General features: G+C 46.6%; 1 protein-coding gene across 2 annotated transcripts in view; it reads left to right on the forward strand.

Moving 5' to 3' along the window:
• DOCK1 (dedicator of cytokinesis 1) overlaps positions 1-21,329 on the forward strand; it is a 528,332-nt gene that overhangs the window by 105,803 nt on the left and 401,200 nt on the right. For both annotated transcript variants that reach the window (XM_032281990.1, XM_032281991.1), the window contains exons 14-21: positions 464-588; positions 1,925-2,023; positions 3,613-3,685; positions 8,885-8,988; positions 9,378-9,561; positions 15,050-15,147; positions 19,543-19,632; positions 19,965-20,065. In XM_032281990.1, the coding sequence (XP_032137881.1) occupies positions 464-588; positions 1,925-2,023; positions 3,613-3,685; positions 8,885-8,988; positions 9,378-9,561; positions 15,050-15,147; positions 19,543-19,632; positions 19,965-20,065 (874 nt within the window). The remainder of the gene's footprint in view (positions 1-463; positions 589-1,924; positions 2,024-3,612; positions 3,686-8,884; positions 8,989-9,377; positions 9,562-15,049; positions 15,148-19,542; positions 19,633-19,964; positions 20,066-21,329) is intronic.

The raw sequence follows: 21,329 nt of genomic DNA on the forward strand, positions 1-21,329 counted from the left end.
TTTAAGAAGAATGCACAGGAGGTAAACCTCGCCAGTTGTCTGGGAGAGCCAGTGAATAATGCGATATTCCTTGGCTACCGACGACTCACACAGCTGTAGCCAGCCGTCTATCAAGGGACAATGGCGTGGGCTGCCATGGTCCGCAGATGCCATCCACACCATTGGAGCCCCTCCGGTTGTTGGCTGCCCCCAAAGGGGTAGAGTATTCTCTGCCCAGATGAGAACCAAGCAGACCATTAGAAGCTTAGAGATGTTTCTTCTTTCCAGCAAGTTTTATGATGATGAAACTTGCTCTTGTCAATGTATTTAAATCGTAAGACTGTTTTGTAGAAAATATTTCATAATCATCTAATACGTATTTGTAATTGTGAGGATAGGCAGCTTATTAGACAGTCTTGCAAAATTCACAATTATGCTATGAATAATGGATTGGTTTTTAAATGTATGATTTCTCCCTTCTCAGGTGACGTTAGAAATGACATCTATGTAACGTTAGTTCAAGGGGATTTTGATAAAGGAAGCAAAACAACAGCGAAGAACGTGGAGGTCACGGTGTCTGTGTACGATGAAGATGGGAAGCGATTAGAGGTATTTACCGTGGCGAGGGCTCATCTGTAGTGTTTCGGTTTCACTTGCCAAGTGCTCACCTTGGCTCTGCTACAGCATAGAAATCGTCACAGGTGGGGCTTTGGAATCCTGTTTCTTGGGGGTTGGAGAAGAGAAGCTGCTTCTCTTCTCCCAGCTTGCGTGCAGGGGGCTAGGGTCCTCTGGTCCTGGCAGCTGGCCTGGCTCAGGAGATCCCTGTAGTCTTTTTTTTTTTTTTTTTGAGATGGAGTCTTACTCTTTTGGCCAGGTTGGAGCACTACAGGTGTGTGCCACCACACCCGGCTAATTGTTATATTTTTTAGTAGACATGGGGTTTCACCATGTTGACCTCAAGTGATCTGCCCACCTTGGCCTTCCAAGGTGCTGAGATTATACGCGTGAGCCATTGCGCCCGGCCAGGTCCCTGTGGTCTTGACCACCTTTGCCCAACTTTGTCATGGTGTCTCATTTGCTGTAATAAACCCAAGGCCCAAAGGTCTAGTTATTACACGAGAAGTACAGATACCCTTGTTACCATTGGAGAGATGAAGGAATGAAGGCCCTAAGAAATCAGTTAAACTACTCAGGGTCAGAGAGCTCCGGAGAGGTGGGACTGAGCACCTGCCCATGATAGCCGGAGCTCTGAACTCTGCCGGTGGTCACGAAGATCTGCTTCTGTGGCCACTGCAGCTGGCAGGGTCCACCTGGGAGATACTTAAAAGCTTTTGTCTCCTCTGATGACCAGAGGTCAAATCAGAGCTGCTATCCCTGTGAGGTGCCTCTTTACACCAGGGCTGGAGGACTGGCCTTTTCTGGGCCCATGGGATTGTGCCTAAGGCTCAGCGCCGCTGAGAGAAGCATGATGTTTTTCTTTCTGGGTGAACCCCGTCCAGCACCACTGCCTGCCTCATCTCCCTGGAAGCATCGGTGCTGCCCTTGCCGCTGGGTTTTCTGGTTGGAGTGAAGCAAACAGTATTCATGGCTGGAAGGAGGGGAGGACAGGGTTCCCACCTTTTAGTCTATGGCCCCTTACCCTAGACATACGGGATGGATCAGGCAGCTTCCTGCAGATTCTAATGTTAAAGTTATTGGGGTGGAGGGTCTGGGGGGGTTGGAGGTCAGTGTCATCCCCGTGTGTCATAACCATCAAGATCTTAAATGTGTGAGAACAGGGGTTAGAGCTGGCTTCTGGTTTCAGGTGGACCCGTGCTTCCCTTGCTGGGATCGTGTTCCTTGTGTTGGTGTTCCTGGAGCTGTCCTCCCACGTATACAGTGGGGAATGTATATGGTGTCCAGCTCTGTGAGGTCTTACGTGAGCTCTTTATGCCTTCTTTTAAAGCATGTGATTTTCCCGGGTGCTGGTGATGAAGCGATTTCAGAGTACAAATCTGTGATTTACTACCAAGTGAAGCAGCCGCGCTGGTTTGAGACTGTTAAGGTATTATTTACATGGTCATTTTATCACACGGCTCTGATTATGAAATGCTCATTTGTAACTCAAGGAAACATCCTGGCATCCCCCTCAGCCCAGGAGCTGCTCTAGGCAGGCACAGTGTCTCCCAACAAAGTCATTCAAGGTTGCTAAGGAACCACACTGGCATTTCTTAGAATACATTTACTCTCATCTCCTTTTGGACATAAAAATCGGACTTTCATGGAGATAAATGACAGAGTCTTTTTAAGATAGCTATTGTCTTTCTCTTCCCAGCACTGTTTTATGTGTGGCATGCTGTCTTTACACCAAACAAAAAAATGGAGCTGCCAGCCTGTGGAGGTCATTGCTGGGGAGTCAGACCCTGTTTTATAGCACAGACCTGGTGCATTTTCATAATGCAGCATGCTCACGTCTCCATGACGGAGTAAACACTCTCCCACCGCCAAGAGCTTGAATATTTGAAAACTAGGCTAGGGGTTGGCTCTGGAATACAGATGTTCGACGTGAGAATTAGTGACAATTTTTGCTTAGGGGCACCATGTATTAGGTCTGTTTTCTTTGAGTGTAATGTGCCAACAGGAAAGCTTTCTTGCTGCAGCTGTGGCAGGTCACCACAGCTGTGGAAGGAAAGGAGACCCTTACAGGTTGGGGCTAAGAAGATAAATGGCAACTTTTTGTTTGTTTGTTTTTGAGACAGAGTCTCACTGTGTCACCCAGACTGGAGCCCAGTGGTGCGATCTCGGCTCACTGCAACCTCCGCTTCCTGGGTTCAAACAATTCTCTTGCCTCAGTCTCCCAAGTAGCTGGGATTAGAGGCATGCAGCTTGATGCCTGGCTAATTTTTTTTTTTTTTTTTTTTTTTTGTATTTTTAGTAGAGATGAGGTTTCACCATGTTGGCCAGGCTGATCTCGAACTCCTGACTTCAGGGGATCTGCCCTCCTTGGCCTTCCAAAGTGCTGGGATTACAGGCCTGAACCACCATGCCCAGCAGAAAAACAACAACTTTTAAAAATAGAATGTTCGCTGGGTGCGGTGCCTGACACCTGCAATCCCAGCACTGTGGGAGGCCGAGGTGAGCAGATCACCTGAGGTTGGGATTTTGAGAGCAGCCTGACCAACATAGAAAAACCTCGTCCCTACTAAAAATACAAAATTAGCCAGGCTTGATTGTACATGTCAGTAATCCCAGCTACCAAAGAGGCTGAGGCAGGAGAATCGCTTGAACCCAGGAGGCAGAGTTTGCAGTGAGCTGAGACCGCGCTATTGCACTCCAGCCTGGGCAACAAGAGTGAACTCCATCTCAAACAAACAACAAAAAGAATAGAATCTTAACAATAATGATCAGAGCATTCAGAAAAGAAATCCAGCTGTGTGACAGAGTTGGCTTGGCAGCTGCTACAATATGATATTACTTAAATTTTGCAAAGGCATTTTGTGTTTGGAGAAATCATATAGGGGACTAGATGTACAGTATTGTCACCACTGCAGTGTAGAAATGTTTAAGTCGTACCCAATATCTCCAGCTGAAGAAAGCTGTCAATGCTAGATGATACTGATAATGGTGCTTAAACTTCCTTTTCAACTCTTGAAGGTGGCCATTCCCATCGAGGACGTTAACCGCAGTCACCTTCGGTTCACCTTCCGCCACCGGTCATCACAGGACTGTGAGTAGTCAAGCACTTTCTCACCCCAAGGATTTTTAAGGGAGAACTGGGGGAAAGCGCGAGAGGCCACTCTCAGTTGTTCTGGAACTTGCTATCATAACCCAATAAGGCTCATTCCCACCGGAACCTATTCCCTGGAAACGTTCTTGTCTGTTTTTCCTTGACCAGATCTCAGGAGATCTGGATTTCCTTCTCTAGTTCCGCCTACCCAGTATTCCTGCTCCCCTTCTTTCTTTTGCTTGCCCGTCTTCCATGTTGACTTGTCATCCATCCATGCCATCCATCAGAGAAGTGACCGAGCTGTAACAAATACATCCCACAAATGGGCTCCAAAGGCCCCTGTCTTGAAATTGGAAATCTTGAACGCTTTTTGTCTTTCTTGGTGGCCCTTGGTGTCTGGAGCTCAGGGATGGCTTTTCTCATAGACGTTTCCGTGAGACTGACCATGATGCCAAGACTTTAGGAGGGAAGAACCGCTATTTGAATCACTCTCCTTCAAAAAGAATTTATTATTGATGACTGAAGTTTGTTCCATCACATTTTGTTAAATTAATTGTCAACTAAATGTGGAGCCCTGTGCTAGGCATTCAGGTATCACAGAAGGAAACATGATGTCTGTCTTTTAGTGTGTGTGTGTGTGTTTCTTTGGCTTTGGGGACTGAGAAATATTAATATTTGGGATAATAAGTGGCAAAGAGAGTTGGCTGGAGGCTTGTGTGCTGCAGGCAGTTAAAGGAAGAGTGGCGTGGAGGCAGACCGCCCTTTGTTACTGGTGATCCTGTGGGCGTCTCACCATGCAGGGGGCAGTTTCAGGCTCTGCGTGCTCTGGTAGGAGCTTAAGCACGAGCCTCTTCTGTGTCTTCATTTGAGGATAAGAATACCTTCCTGGCTGGTCCACTGCCTCACTTTAGGAGGCCAAGGTGGAGGATTGCTTGAGCCCTGAAGTTTGAGACCACGCTGGGCAACACAGTGAGACTCCATCTTTCCTGAAAATCAAAACAATTATCCTGGTGTGGTGGTGTGTACTGTAGTCTCAGCTACTCAGGAGGCTGAGGCCGGAGAATCACTTGAACCCGGGAGGCAGAGGTTGCAGCGAGCCATGATTGCACCACTGCACTCAAGCCTGGGCAACAGAGTGAGACCCTATCTCAAAAAAACAAAAGCAAAACCTTCCTCCTAGGGTATTCTTGAAGGTTAGGCATGTTGTCTGACCACCTCCTGGCATGGTGCCTGCTATGGATAGGGGCTCCATTGTATCTGCTGCTGCTGGGATGTATTGATTCATCAGACTGTTTCTGGGGTCTGGCCTGTCCTGGGCCTTCAATGTGAGATGGGTGTACTTGGTAGGGGGTCTACAGGAGAGCAAATGCACCAGCAAGGTCGTGATGTTAGGGTGTGTAGACCGCCTTGTGGGACCATCGAGAAGCTTGGGCCTGCTGCTGTTCAGGGGAGTTGCGGAGGCCTGGTGTGTGAGGTCTGCAGAGCTGGGTTGTCAGCCCACGACTGTCAATGGCAGATGTGTGTGCGGTGGGGCATGGCCTGGGACGTGGCTGACCAGAGGGGTCTCAAGCAGCATGGGGTGCCTCGTGGTGGGTAGTTTGTTGGGCCAGGGCGCGGGAGGGACTGACAGTGCCGAAAGCATCACTGGGCGCCTGTTGTGTCCCAACAGTGCATGCAGGTCAGGGGTTCAGTTACAAGGGCATCGGGTTCACGTCTAATGGGAGAAGCAGGGGCAGGAAGGCCGCCAACTTGGAAAGCAGTTCCCTGCCATCTCATCCTTGCCCCAGGGCCAGATCCAGGCCACCAGGCGCCAGACCAGGTCGGGTCTGCTAATGGCACACGACATCCTTGGTGGCTGAAGCTGCAGGATAACTATCAAAAACCGTCAGCAGATGTGGGCCATCGCTCACTGTGCTCTCACCATGTGCCTGACACAGGAAGTTTATTGTGCTGTTTAGATTCGTCCTTGCAAAATTCCCATGTGGTATCCATTTCATTATTTCCCACATTACAGATGAGGAAACTGGGGCTTGGGACCCCCAGGTCAGGGGCTGAAAGGCACCCAAGTAGTCAGTGGATGAGCTTTGGTTCAATCCCAGGTCCTTGTGCCTGAGCCTTATGCTCCAGTGTCTTGGGGGAGTGGTGAGGCCACTTCTGTCCTTTGGTTTTTATTGAGTTCCTACTGTATATAGAATAAGCTGCTGAAGTTTCTCCTCTTGCAGAGCTTAGGTTTGAGGTGAGGTTTGAGATGAGTTTGCAAGAAGCAACTAGAACGTGGCAGCCTATGAGTATCACGTGAATTAGGGGGAGGGTGCTGGTGCATTGGGGGTGGCTATGGGCACAGGTATGCAGGTGTGTCCTTAGCCAGGGCATGGAGGGCATGGTGGGCCAGCCTGTTGGGCTACAGTGTGCCTCAGACCCTCTAGGGCTCCATGCATCTATCACCCCAAGGCCCCCAGAGGAAGCAGGGCGAGGCCAGGGTTCTGGAATTCACAGAGGACTCGTCTCAAAATCAAGCTCCTGTCTTTTAACAAGCTCGTTCTCTCTAATTAATAAATTATACTAGGGCAGAGCAATAGCTCCTATAGCATTTTAATTTCAAAATCCTTGTTTTTCTTGTCAGTTTTAAGTACTCATTATAGACAAGATGGTATCACCCGACATACCGGGACATATTTGCATAATAAATGAAGTCTCTGTGGCCACAGCTTGTGGGATTTTGGAAACACGTTGAGCATCACAAGTGGGATGCTGATGAAGGCCTGGAAGTCGGCCACTGACCGTGGCCTTTGGGGCCTCCCCAGCCAGCCCTGCATGCAGATACTTGGGGCAGAAACAGATAGAAAGGCTGAGGGCACACTGGTCCCCACCTGCTACCCTACAGAGGCTAGCAAAGGGAACAAGTGATGCAGTTTCTCACCTGGCATCTGTCCTTGGGATTGGAAAGTTTGGTATCGGTGGGTTGACATGATACCTTTCCAGCAACCTGTTAGCAACTCCAGGTGCACCAGACCATGTGGTCCACGGGTCCCAGCAGACTTTTAGCTCTCAGGTACAGCTGGCCAGAAGTTAAGTTTCCCTTGATTGTAGTGGGCTTGTTGGGTGGCGTGGCCTGGGGAATGAGCAGCTCTGTCGACGCTCCAGAACACATGACCCCTGCCGTGGTTCCTAAGGTTCTGTAAACTTGTCATATAAACCATTCACTTCATCATCGCTGCTAATGAGCATGCAATAAAAAGCCATCCATTCCTCGGATGTGAAGGTGTACAATGTTAATAAAAGGTGCCCCTATTTATACTACTTACTGGTGGGATCCGTAGAAGCCATCTGCTGACCATGATTGTCACCTGTCCTTCTGAACCCTGGCTACTTTTATGTAAGCATGCCTTTTTTGTTGTTTCCAAGTCCACCCAAGCTTAGGAGGAACTGTTCCATTCTTTGCCATTTGAACATTGAAATATTTTGTGTGCTTTGGTGCCCTTTTATGGAGTTATTTTTTTTAGAATCCTAGGGTACATATAATTTACTTCTATCTCTTCCTGTGTTTTTTGGCTGGTTGATCATATATGGAACCATCTAATTTTCCAGCATTTATGGAGCACCTACTGTGTGCAAAATACTGCTGAACACCAGGAAGGCAAAGATGATAAGCCATGTTATCTTGGGTAGTGGGACCTGAGGGTAAATATTTTGAGGTGCTGACTCAGTGTGGGTAAATGTGTGATTCTTCCTATCTGACCTCTGTCCTTTCATCAGTAAAAAGAAGGCTCTGAATCTGTAGAGATAGTCTCCAGCTCTGGGCCTCTGTTTCTGTGCTCCACTCAGATTGCAACTTGAGGAATTCCTGGCAGATCCATTTCTTCTGTCCCTGTTCCTTGTCTGTCTTGGCTCGTCAGTCCTTTTCCATCTTTGGCTCTTGCCGTCTACTGCTCACCAGCCACACTGGTCTTCTGTGCCCGTATGTGCCACACCTTTCCACATGAGGGTCTCTGTACCAGGTCCCTTTCTTCCTGCAGCAGTGAAACCTTGGCTCATGTGCTGTCCAGCTTCTCAGAGAGATGTCTTCTGACAAATTGCATTGTCCCCGTTGTCACTGAGACCCCTTAAGAAACCACCATGTTTTTTTTTTTTTTTAATCATCTGAAAGCTCATTTGTTTGTTGACTGTCTCCCAAAGTGGCACAAATATGGATTGAGTACCTGTTTGGCACCAGGCACTATCTCATGTCCTGGGATATGGCAATAAAGCAAAAGGTCACTTACATTCCAGGGTCCAGTGGATGAAACCAACAGTAAACGGCAACAAGATTCTCTGTCTCTGTCTCTGTCATTGTCTCTCTCTGTCTCTCTCTCTCTCTCACACACACACACACACACACACACACACACACACACCTACATACACACAATCACACACGTCTGGTAGTGATAAGGATTATGAAGAAAACTAAATCAGGTGAGAGGAAAGAGGGTGATTGAGTGACTAATGGGCTCTTTTAGACAAGACGTGGTAACTTTGGAGGAGGTAACATTTTGGCAGAAACTGGAATGAAGTGAGTGAGCCCCACATGCAGTTATCTGGGGGCTGAACTTTCTCACCAAAAGCAACACAATTTCATACTGTGGTCTTTAGTCCATGGGTAATGGTGACTCACGTGGAAGAGATTGCCAGGCAGACATCGATGTTAGTTTTCTGTATTGACACGCAGTTTCCTTAGTGGAATGGCCACCTCCCGGCCTCTGTCATTTGCCGTGGCCCCGTGTTTCCAGGCCCCATTCATTTCCACTGGTCTGGGCATCCAAGGTTAAAAGCACACGGCCTTTCTTGTTGTCACTTTGCGGCTACTCTGGCTCTCTCCTGTTGCGGCTTCCTCTGTATTCTTCAGGAACATGCTGCTCTTCTTGGCCCTTGATCCTGGAATCAGTTTTCAAGTTCCAGGAAAAATCTCTTCTATGAGATTCTGATGACAGTGGCTTTGAATTTACAGATGAAGTTGAGAACAGCTGTTCCCTTTATGATAGGAATCTTTTCACTTGTAAATGTGGTCCATTTCTCCGTATATTTATGAGACTGACTTTAATACCTGTTTGTACAATTTTGTAATTGTTTTCATAAAGGTAGCCTTTATAGCATCTTATAATGTTATTTTGTCATGACAGTTGAAGGCAGTCATCAGTTTTGTTTTGTTTTGTTTTATAGCTAAGGATAAATCTGAGAAAATATTTGCGCTGGCATTTGTCAAGCTGATGAGATATGATGGCACCACCCTGCGAGATGGAGAGCATGACCTCATTGTCTATAAGGTAACTGGTTGCACTGGTGCAGTATTGCTGATATAGACAGTTCCGGTCCTTTCTGGGCTTCCTGACCGGAACTGACATTTCCCATCATTGTGACAAAGCTGCTGTCTAGCTACATTTAATTATGTAAATGAACATTTCCGATGACCAGCCCTTTGGTTGTTCCTAACGGGAAAAAGATGGCATACACGATAACAATTGTTGCCGTATAAAAAGGCCGTGAACACGAATTACGCTGCAGGAATAAGGGAAATTATTAAAATGTGTATTTGACACGATATAAAAAGCAATTATCATGGTGGTTACAGGGACTAGGGGTAACAAAGGATGGCAGGAATGGCGTGCTGCTGTTTGTGAATTGCCTCTGACCTCTGGCATGACTAAACCCACAGGCCGAAGCGAAGAAGCTGGAAGACGCAGCCACCTACTTGAGTCTGCCCTCCACGAAGGCGGAGTTGGAAGAAAAGGGCCACTCGGCCACGGGCAAGAGCATGCAGAGCCTCGGGAGCTGCACCATCAGCAAGGACTCCTTCCAGATCTCCACGCTCGTGTGCTCCACCAAACTCACCCAGAACGGTGCGTTGGAGATGAGAAACACCTTGAATGAAGTGAGAGAGTGAGCATGCGGGGCTCACTCTCTCACTTCTTTCAGAGCTCTGCCAGGAGTTCTGCCTCAGGCCCATCTTTTCCATGCTCCATCCTCTGTAGGTGCAGGAGCGTTACCTGTAAGGCATTCATTGCATCGGGCTATGATGATCTATCAAGGCATAGAAGATGGCATTCGCCGTAATCTAAAATTCACACTTCTACTCTGGTCTAAGGGTTATTCTTTTTTTTTTTTCCCCCCAGAAAAGGCCTCATTTTGCTCTGTTGCCCAGGCTGGAGTGCAGTGGTGTGATCTCAGCTCCTGGGCTCAGACAATCCTCCCACCTCAGCTTCCCATGTAGCTGGGATCACAGGTGTGCACCATCATGCTTGGCTAATTTTATTTTTATTTTTTATAGAGATGAGGTCTCATTTTATTGCCCAGGCTGGTCCCAATCTCCTGTGTTCAAGCAGTGCTGCCACCTTGTTCTCCCAGAGTGCTAGGCTTACAAGTGTGAGCCACGGCGCCTGGCCTATTTTTATTTTTGTAGAGATGAGGTCTCACTTCATTGCCCAGGCTGGCCCCAAACTCCTGGGCTCAAGCAGTCCTCCCGCCTCAGTCTCCCAAAGTGCTGGGATTACAGGCATGAGCCACTGTGCCCAGCTGTGTTATTCTGAAAGGGAGATAAAGCAATGGATTTACTTCTTAAAATGATTTCTGGCCAAAGGAAAGTAGCGTGGCACAAGGGAAAATGCATGAGATTTGGAGTCAGACTGAAGACCTGGAATTGGACCATAGCCCTGTGGCAACCCTGGGAATGCCCTTGAACAAGGGTCTTCTGCATGTTTCTGAGTCTCTTCCTTGTCTTGATATGGGAATAGTGCCCGCCTCCAAGGGCTTAGTGAGGGTTACATGGGCAGAGGGATGGGTGCTCACCTCCCTCTTTATGTCTTCCCCATTCTCAGCTACTCTCTGAGAGAATTACCAGTTATCTTTATTTCTAAAAGTCGGTTCGAATGATGCTTTCTAGCCCTCCCCGTGGCATGGGATAAGGCACACCCTCCTGACTCACACACCCCAAAGCTCAGCCGTGATGTGGCAGATCACTCATCCCGAAGCTGCTGTCACGCCGTTGTGCGGTGGTCAGCTGACTGCTTTGGGCGCCTGCAACCACCACCATTTGCAGCTTCTCCGGTGACATTGCCGTCCAGCCAGGGGTACTTCTTATTCAGAGCACACTGATGTTGTTGCTTTCACTCCGCCTGGAAGAGGCAAAAATCCTACATTTAAAAATTGTGTCCTCCAAATGCAGCCGTATCACAGCTGTGCAGAGTGACTTTATGCTCTCTTGAAAAGGAGCTTGAAAATCCAATTTTTTCCTCTTAACTGTCCGATACGGATTTTGATTATTAATGTCCGTTGCTGTCATGAATGGTGTCTCTGGGGGGGTTGTCCGTAAATCACGGCAGTAGTTTTGGATTTGCCCAAGGCACAAACATCGTTTGGACTTTAACAGGATAAACACAGGACAAAAGTAAAGCCATCCTTTGGAAGTCAGGCCGTTGTCGTGGAGCGTGCACCAAGCGTGCTGCGTGTTTGAGCATGCTGGCCCTGGGTCAGATGCGTTTAGATCTTTCCATTTGTGCACTTTGCGCTCTGTTGTTCTGGGCTACACTTTCCCAGTGCTGGTTTGATGACTAAACTGCTTGACGTGGGAACAATATGTCTCTCAAGGGTGCCTTAAGCTTATTGGGATACTTTTGGATTCCATTTGCGTACATTTCTCTAACCGTTTATGAAATATCCTAGCTTGTGGTTGTGTAGTGGTCTCTGTAAGCAAATGAAAAGCCTTACCTGGGGGTGGGATCTATGCAGCCATGTGGTGGGGAAGGGAGAGAATGCAGAAGGAGCCTGCTAGTGGCGTGCCTGGGGAACATGCGACTTATTAGTCTATGTTGACACTGCTGATAAAGACATACCTGAGACTGGGCAATTTACAAAAGAAAGAGGTTTAATGGATTTGAGTTCCACGTGGCTGGAGAAACCTCACAGTTGTGGTGGAAGGCAAGGAGGATCAAGTCACGTCTTAGACGGATGGCAGCGAGAGAGCTCATGTAGGGGAAAGCTTCTTTCTAAAGCCATCAGCTCTCGTGAGACTTATTCACTATGACAAGAACAGCACAGGGAAGACTTGCCCTCCCCATTCAGTTGCCTCCCACCAGGCCCCTCCTACAACATGTAGAAATTTAAGATAAGACTTGGGTGGGGACAGAGCCAAACCGTATCCTGTGGTCAGCAGTGTGGGCCCCAACTTGGGACTTGGTTGTGGAAAGGATGCCCTGCTGGGACATGTTAGTCTCTGGATGTGGACCTGATAGCTCCACTTGCCTGACAGATGACAGCATCCAGAGCCTCGTTTAACCCAAAAGTGACATCTTCAGGTGTGCCACACTTCAGCATTTCAGTAGGTGCCATGTGTTGCAGCGCTCACGGTACCGGAAGCCGTCATCTCATACGTGGGCCACGTTCCAAAAGCATGCTTGGAAAGTCATTATTGGAAATGCTCATCTTTCCTCGTTCAAAGCAGTGCTCTGAGCTGCAGTTAGGTAATGAGGCCCATCCACAGAATCCTTCTTTACTCACATGCCCCTGGAGAAGGGACTGTGGACCAGGACATCTCCTGGAGGTGGGGGGCAGTGGCGATCCCTCCTTTCACCTTCAAGCTCCTTGAGTCTCACCAGCTGCAGAGTAATCCTCTCCCTCGACTGAGGGAGAGGGCACCGTGCTCTCAGCAGCAGCTGTTGCTGGGCAACAAGGAAACTCCGATGTCATGCCGCTCACCAGGACTGACGGGAAATCTGTCTTTCATTTCACACCAGCCATTGTTCCCCTTCTCGGGACTGTGGCATGTCAGGTGTGTGCAAGATGAAGCTGCCCCAAATGGCATCTAAGCATCGACTCCCACATTCTCATTTGAGGGAATCATTTTTCTGAAACCATGATTTGTTCCCGCGAAGTTCCATTACTTAGAGAAATGCAGTGGCTGAATTATTCATTGGGGTTTGTATTAAACTTCTCTGTCCTCAGCATTATGCTAGATGCTGTGGGGGCTATGAAAGAAGTATAAGATGTGATTCCTCTTCTCAATTAACTGACTATATAATTAGAGAGAAAGGAATCATGAATGTGGGCCATGAGTCCCAGTAATGAGGGCCTGGGATGGGACTCATCTGCCTTGGGCAGCCTCATGGGGGCTGGACAATCCCTTTGCTCCTAGGTGTTTTACTACTCATTAGCCCAGTCGGACTTGGTCTCAAACTTAAAATACAACGTGCCACCAACTTTGAGTGAATGAGATCCAGATTATTAGTGTCTATTAAGGAAATGCTGATAATTCTTGTGAGATGGAAATATCCCTTAACCCTAGGACCAAGAGGTGTCTGGGCAGGATGGAGCCTTTTCCATTACTTGACTTTTGATTAGAAACGAAAACATCTTGGTCAGGTGCAGTGGCTCACATCTTAATCCCAGCACTTTGGGAGGCCAAGGCGTGAGGATCACATAAGCCCAGGAGTTTAAGACCAGCCTGGGCAACATGGCAAGTCCCCATCTCTACAAAAAATTAAACATTAGCTGTAAATGGTGGCATGCACCTGTAGTCCCAGCAACATGGGAGGCTGTGGTGGGAAGATTGCTTGAGCATGGAATGCAGAGGCCACATTGAGCCATGATTATGCTCCTGCACTCCAGCCTGGGTGACAGTGTGAGAGCCTGTCTCAAAAAAAAAAGTAAATTGCACAATTCCCCATCATCTCCTAGGATGACCGCTTCCATCCGTGCTTTGGACTAGGCATTCTGCTAAGTGCTTTCTACACGTCATGTCAGTTAATTCTTATAGACACCTTGTGAACCAGCCAACATTGTACCCATGCTTCGGATGAGAACACTGAGGTGAAGTTACTCGCTCAAGGCCAAGTGGTTGCTGAGTGACCCAGTTGGTATTGAAGCCCACCCCTGGCATCTTGCATAGCACCCTCCGGGTGCTGCTCCTTTTCTGTCTCCATTTTGAACTCTTCCCACTGTCAGCTGTACTTGGGGATAGAAGGTCAAATAAATAAAAATCTATGTTTGGAGCTTATTGTGTGCAGGCCTTTTATATGGTTTGATGCTGAAATTATAATGTCTGTATTTCTGAATTTCTACCTCTAGTCATAATAAGAGTTTTTTTTTTTTTTTTTTTTTTTTTTTTCCCAGTATGTTTTAACTAGAGTTTTGTTTTTTTGATTTTCTCTTTTATGGCGACAGTTTCTATAGCTGAAGTTGGTTCTCGGTGAGCATACGTGGTAAACCAGATGTATTTTGTTAAGGATATTTTTTCATGTAATAGGATGTTAATATAGCTTCAAGTGAAAATTAGGTAGGCATATATACTTTCCTAGAGGAGTTTGGGATTCTGTCTTCTTACCTTAAAGAATATCTTGGGTCAGGTGCGGTGGCTCATGCCTGTAATCCCAACACTTTGGGAGGCCAAGGCAGGTGGATCACCTGAGGTCAGGAGTTGAAAACCAGCCTGGCCAACATGGTGAAACTTCATGTCTACTAAATACAAACAAAAATTAGCTGGGCATGGTGGCAGGTGACTGTAATCTTAGCTACTCAGGAAGCTGAGGCAGGACTATTGCTTGAACCTGGGATGGGGAGGTTGCAGTGAGCTGTTGCACTCCCGCCTGTGCAGCAGGAGCGAAACTCCGTCTCAAAAAAGAAAAAATATATATATGTGTGTGTGTGTGTGTATCTTGATGCCTTAAACGAAAACATTTCTGGACACTGTCTTCTTCCACATCGAGTCTTTAAAAACTAACATATTCATTCCTTGTTTTTTCTATAAAAAATGCAATAAAAACACAGTCATAAGAACCACAAGCTTCTATGGAAGCCCAGGTCTGGTCAGGGCCGGAAACTCACTCAGTGCAGGCGTGAAACGTCTCAGCTGTGCAGGGCCACGGTGGCTGCCGGAACTCGAACCTTGCGGGCTCAGTACTTTAATTTGTGTTAGTTATCTCATTTATTTTATCTATAAAAACATAGAGGCTTGTTCTTGAGCAGGAAAAACAAATCACTTGGTATCCAGTGCCTGGTGTGCTTTCGGAGTGAGCAGGCCTCTTCGGGCCTCGTGCTCTGACACCACTTTCTTGTAGAATGGCAAGATGGGTTCTTTTTCAGTTTCCCAAACGCATTTTTAAAGCTGCTGCATGGAAATCATTTCATGGCCAATGTAGTTGGGAGTGATGAATTCAGCCGTACTAGGTGGTAAGTATGTTGCTACAAAGGAATGGAATATTTAGCAGGTGAATCTGTTAAAATAGGGTTGATTTGTCTGTTCACAAGATTTTCTAGAGAACCTCACGTAATGCATGATTAGGAGAGACAGAGCAGAGTTGTTGCTGTGAAGAGCTGATGTGCGTTTTCTGTTTCCAGTGGACCTTCTGGGGCTGCTGAAGTGGCGCTCCAACACCAGCCTGCTGCAGCAGAACTTGAGGCAGCTGATGAAGGTCGATGGCGGTGAAGTCGTGAAGGTAACGTGGAGCCCAAAGGGCCTTTTTGGGTCTTTTTTCTTGTTTTAATGTTTATTAACAGAAGTAGGCAGTATAGGATTCTAGTTATACTCCCTTTAAAAAATAGTGACGTACACCTCTAAGTGCACAGAGTGCTTCTTGGCTTCTGGTTTGGGGGACTGTCTGGGTTAACCCTGAAGGGGACTGGCTTTGCAATCAACCTCATTGTGGGTTCTGTGTCCTCTTCCCACAGGCCCTAACTGTAGGACTCTCTACAGTTCAGTACACTCTTTAGGCCTCTTTCCCCTTCCCTGAGCAGGGGATAACAGCAGTGCCTTCTGCAGGGCCGCTGTGGAGCCTCGGGTCTTTTTACTGTCTTCATGATCCTTGTTACTGCCATCAGCGTTCTTACTAGCCCTGGCTTAGGACTCCCTGAGATCCTCTTTAAGTGACCAGGAGAGGTCTGAGGTATGGTAGAAAGGTCACGACACTGAGCGGCTTGTCTGGGCCATTTTCTTCCCATGGGATGCTTTGCAGCAGTGTTGGGTATAATTATTTATTCAGGCCCTCGTGGTCTCAGCATCTTTATCTATGAGGTAGGGCAGTCGGATTCCATGGCTTGAGGTCCCTGGGAGCATTCAGCTTCTGGAATTCTTTATTCCTTGATTGTTTGTGGTTCTGATGTTTTCTGTAGTATTGGACTCTTCTCTGCTCTCAGATACCACATTATTAGCTGGCGCAACTTTTCCTTGTACGAGAGGAAGCGAATTTACATTTTTAGTCGGTTCTGGTTTTGGCCTTGGGACGATAAGAGGGTCACCAGCACGTGGTGTTCTGTAGGCGTGGACTCTTCAGCCAGGTCTGTGTGTTGCTGCCTCAGTTCCTCACCCTCCAGGAGAGGTGACTGCCGAAAGAGACGACCTTATCTCTGTAAAAATTAATTGCTTAAAATGGCCTTAATTAACCAGCAGTGTGCTTCACTTCAGTATAAATTAATTTAGCAGCACCAGTTTCCTGAATGCGTTGTATAACCGTTCAGACATATCCTCGCTAATCTTAAAATTTTAATCATCTTCTCCGTCCTGGTCTTCTCCCAATGGCTTGGACAATGTTAATTGCATTTTAAACTTCCCTGCGTTCTATAAATTCCCTAATTCAGATGGAAACTAGGTGAATAAGTGAACGTAGTTGAGAAGAACACAGTTAATGAAATTCTGTCGTCTTTCATTTTCAAGTCCCTGTATCATTAGGAATTAGTTGTATTTCTGTTCACCAGTTGCCACAGTTATGTAGAATTATCTTGTCCTGTCATTCCCCTCATCTCATATATTCTCACATTTGATTATTCAACCTTGGACATGGCCTTTACACCTCTCCCGTCTTCCTGCATGTGCTGGAACCACCCAAGCCTGAGTGACCTGTCTAGCTCTTATCTACCTTGTGTAATTTTGTGCTTTTTCTCTGCCGGCGTGTCTGACATGCACCGTGAACCTAGAGAGCTGAATTAACTTGTTTGAGGCCACGGGGCTGTTAATGGCCAGCCAGGACTTCAGGAATTCCCGGCTGCATGGGGCTCCTTTTGCACTGATTTTTTTTTTTTTTTGGTTGTGGGGGAATAGTTTTGCTCTTTGTTGCCCAGGCTGAACTTGGCAGACTGCAACGTCTGCCTCCTGGGTTCAAGCAATTCTCCTGTCTCAGCCATCCAAGTAGCTGGGATTACAGGTGTCCACCACCAAACCTGGCTAATTTTTGTATTTTTAGTAGAGACGGGGTTTTACCATGTTACCCAGGCTGATCTTGAACTCCTAACCACAGGTGATCTGCCCGCCTCTGCCTCCCAATGTGTTGAGATTACAGGCGTGAGCCCCCGCACCCGACCCTCCTTTTGTACTATTTAGGGATGCTGATAGATTATGGGTTTGGTTCCATTTACTCAAGACCTCTCTTCTGCATATTGATGACTAATAGTAGAGAGATGGCATTGCTTGATAGATTGAGGAAGGTATTTGTGTATTTAGCAAAAGATATGCTGTCCAATTGGATGGAAATTGGAAACGGTGACTTTGGTCCCCTTGAACGTGGTCTTAGAGAAAGGGTGGGGTGCCAAGTGAAGCCCTTTCACGACTCTGTGTGAGGGCTGTCCTTCAGGTGCCTGCCCCTGCTTCACTGAAGCTCTGCAGCCCAATACCCGCAGCTCCGTCTCCCTATGGTTCTGTTTCTGTGCCACTGACCATGTCCTGTGTCTGGGTGGGACCAGGTGGTCTACTTCAGGGACTTTACCTGAACCATGACAAGCCAGGTCCTGGCCCCTGGGAGTGTGTTGGCAGGGGAACATTAGGCTGTTAGCAGATGGCATCAAGTTTTGACCTTTGCACGAATCTACAACCTGAAAATGATGGAAAATGATACAAAAGTAACAAATAGGAGTTGATCAAGGCCTTGATATCCAGCATTCCTTTTGGTCAGGCTGGTTTTGTTTGCCACTGTTTGTATGTGACATTTTCTGGTATAAAGTAGGGAGTGGCTGGCACAGCCATGTACAGAGACGATTTTACTCCCTAAAGGGTTTCAGAGCTCATGCTGGGCATGGGAGGACATCCTTTCTCCCGAAGGAGACAGGCGAGGCTCTTGCTGCTGCTGCTGCAGTTCCATGGCACTCCTTTGCGAGCAGGGGTCTGTGGTTTGGCTCTTTCGTCTTGGGTCTATAGCAGTTTGATATCCGCCATGCGGTCTGGAGGGCCCCCTGGGTGTTGGGAACAGGCTGCACCGTCCAGGAGGAATCTGAACAAAACACCAGACTCAGCCTTTCTTGCTATGCAGTCACCTCACCCATTTCCTTTTTTTTTTTTTTTTCTTTAAATTACGGTTTCATTGAGATATGATTCACATACCATAAAACTCATCCTTTTACTCCAAAGACTGTAGTGTCTTCACAGAGTTTACAACTATTACCACTGTCTGAATTTCAGAACGCTTTGATCACCCCAAAAGAAATCCCATAGCTGTTAACAGTCACTTCCTGTTCTCCCTATGACCACTAATCTGCTTCCTGTCTCTATGGATTTACCTGTTCTGGATATTTTACGTACATTGGATCATATGCTATGTGGCCTTCTGCGTCTGGCTTCTCTCACTTAGCATGTCTTTGAGGGTTATCCATGTTGTCGCGGGTGTCAGCGCTTCTTGCCTTTTTATGGCTGAATAACATTCCATCGAATGGAGAGACCGCAGATTGTCTTTCCACTCATTACTTGACTCGCATTTGTATTGATTCTACTTTTCTAGAGATGATGAATAATATTTGTATACAAGTTATTTTGAGAACATATGTTTCCTTTCGTTTGGAGATATGGCTAGGAATGAAACTGTTGAGTCATATGGTAAATCTGTGTTTAACTTTTTGAGGAACCATCAAGCTGTTTTCCAGAGCCATTGCACAACGGTACATTTCTACCAGCAATGTACAAGGGCGACAGTTTCCCTGCGTTCTTGCTCACATTTATTATTATTCATCTTTTAAATTTAGCCCTCATGGTGGGTGTGAAGGGCTATCTCCCGATGGTTTCCCATTGCATCTCCCTAGTGAGTAATGATGCTAGATCAGTACTTCATCATGTTTATGGCCAGTATTTTGTTGCATGGCATTCTACCTCTTCTTGACCTTCTCTGCTAATATGGATCATGACTTCCAACACAGCCATCTTCAGTCCATCCTATGTTTCCTTCAGGGGAGGATGGTGTGGGACCCGAAGCCGACTTTTTTGTGTGACATGCCTTTGAAGTCTCTTAACTTTTTTTGTAATCACATGTACGATGCTTTGTCCTTCTTTGCAACAGTATTTATTTGGTAAGCTTCAGTCAACTGTTAACTAATGTCGGCGTTGCTATTGAATAAAGTCAGCACCTTCTGGTCTCAAAACTGGGGTGCTGCTGTGTCCTCCCGTTTCAGAATCACCATCCTCTTCCATGCCCGGACATCCCAGTTGGTATAAGGTCCTTTCTTCCACTCAGCTGGGTCCTGTCCCTGTGTGGCTTCTGCTCATTCACTAATTGAAGTCCTGTACCCAGTGTGCAGAATGAGTCAGATGCATCTTCCCAGAGTTGCCATTCAGTTCTTTGTCACCCGCCTGATGAAAACCAGGCAGAGGGTTGGAAAGGCCCCCTGGGGGAAGCAGTAGGCCGTCTCCTTGCTTTGACCCTCTCCATTTAATGCTGGTGGCATTTCTTTGTTCTGAATTCACTCATCCAGAATTTCTGTCTTGTGCATCTAGTGGCTGAAAAAGATCCCAGAATGGCTTTATAGGTAGTGTTGGGGCAAGGTGGGTGTGTGGAGTACTACAGAGATGACAGTTATTCCAGTGTGTGTGAGGAATCTGGAGGGCTCACATTGTCACCCGACCTTTTGTGTCTATGCAGTTCCTTCAGGACACGTTGGATGCCCTCTTCAACATCATGATGGAGAATTCGGAGAGTGAGACTTTTGATACGTTAGTCTTCGATGCTCTGGTAAGAGAGCTTAACTTCTCATGTGTTTGGATGACACAGTTCTTTTCATGCTGCAGCCTTTGACGCTGGGGGAGAGGCTTCGTCACCTTGAACACATTTTCAGTTGTAAAACCAATCAATTGGGGTGGCAGATTTTTTTTTTATTTTTTAAATGTGAAACTGTAGTTAGACAGATGTCATTTCTAGGATGAGAAGAGGTAAACTGGCCACAAACTTCTATCTGAAAATGTTATGGTTCATTTCCTAACACAGGGGTGCAAATGGTTCTGATGAAGAATATAAAATGGCTTGCATTATGTTGCTAATGAAAATGTTACTGATTAATTTGACAGGTATTTATCATTGGACTGATTGCTGATAGAAAATTTCAGCATTTTAATCCTGTTTTGGAAACATACATTAAGAAACACTTCAGTGCAACATTAGCCTACACGTAAGTTTCTGCTTTGTTTTAAAACCAATACTTCTTTTGTGTGTGTGTGTATTTGTATTATTTAGAGTCTTTTTCATGTACTTTTTAATCTATGACTGTGTATTTACCCCCACTCAAAACTCTGAGTTTACTGGGATAATTTTTACCCCAGTATTGTTTTCCTCTTAACATACCTAAAAACCTTGTTGAAAGAGATACGTGATAAATCATCCTAATATTCTGGAATAAATTCTTGTTCTCCCGCACACCTTCCATTTATCTTTGAGATCTTCGGTTTATGTTCGATGAAACTGAAATATAGATGCGGAGTGTCTGACACCGTGGCTTCCCCGTGAGCCTTGATGAATGGATAAATGCGTGTGTTCCTGTGTTGAGGAGATTGGTTGTTCAGTGTGAATTAGATGCAGTTTTATACTTTGCGACGTATCTCCTTGCTCTTTAAAGAGCACCTTCCCTTGTCTTTTACAAGCTTCAGCTGCCACTGTCTTGGATTCCTTCTGCCCATCCCTCTGCCTGTCTGTGCCCCAGAGGTCTAGGAAGACCCGAGAGGCTGTGCACGGTGCCTGGGCCAGCTGAGCAGCACACCTGGTAAATGCAGAGCAGACCCCTGGAGTCTGGAGTCAGGGTGCTTGGGCTTGCTGTGCAGCTCTGTCCCTCAAGGCTCTGTGATCTTGGGCTAGTTACTTAACCTCTCTGAGCTTCAGCCTTCTTGTCTCTAATCAGAGCATGACTGTAGGCCTGTGTGAGAATTTTAATAAGTTATTACATGTAGAGTACTTGGACTAATCCCTGGCACTTAGAAAACACTGAGCAATTATTGGGTTTCATTATTATTAGATTTATTGTGGTGAGTTACCAACTCTTTCATGGTAGGACTTATTGACATTTATTCAAACTTTTTATTGTGTGAGTTACAGTAAAACAAAGATTTACATAATTTCTTTAAGAACATCCCACTTAGAATCATTAGAAAGGATTCTCTTTAGTGAGTCAAGTTAGTGAAAACTCCCTTCTGTGTCTTCAACATGCCTTGAAAAAACCTGCTTTTCCTCCCTATGTGCAGTCATGAACTCAGGTCGGAGGACGCTGGCCCCCTGAAGCCAGCTGTTAACATACCCCTCCTGCACCTGGGTTCTTTCATGCCTGCTTCGAGTGCATGCTTACTGCGAGGCGGTGGGTGGAGCTCCAGGAAGGCTAAGCGCTGTGAGATCCCCTAGGCAGCGGAACAAGCTGTGACAAGTTCTTTGCACTTGCTTGCTATGCT

The sequence above is a fragment of the Sapajus apella genome, unplaced genomic scaffold (genome assembly GCF_009761245.1).
Source record: "Sapajus apella isolate SASKATOON/1434 unplaced genomic scaffold, GSC_monkey_1.0 scaffold13, whole genome shotgun sequence".
In the NCBI taxonomy this organism is placed as follows: Eukaryota; Metazoa; Chordata; class Mammalia; order Primates; family Cebidae; genus Sapajus; species Sapajus apella.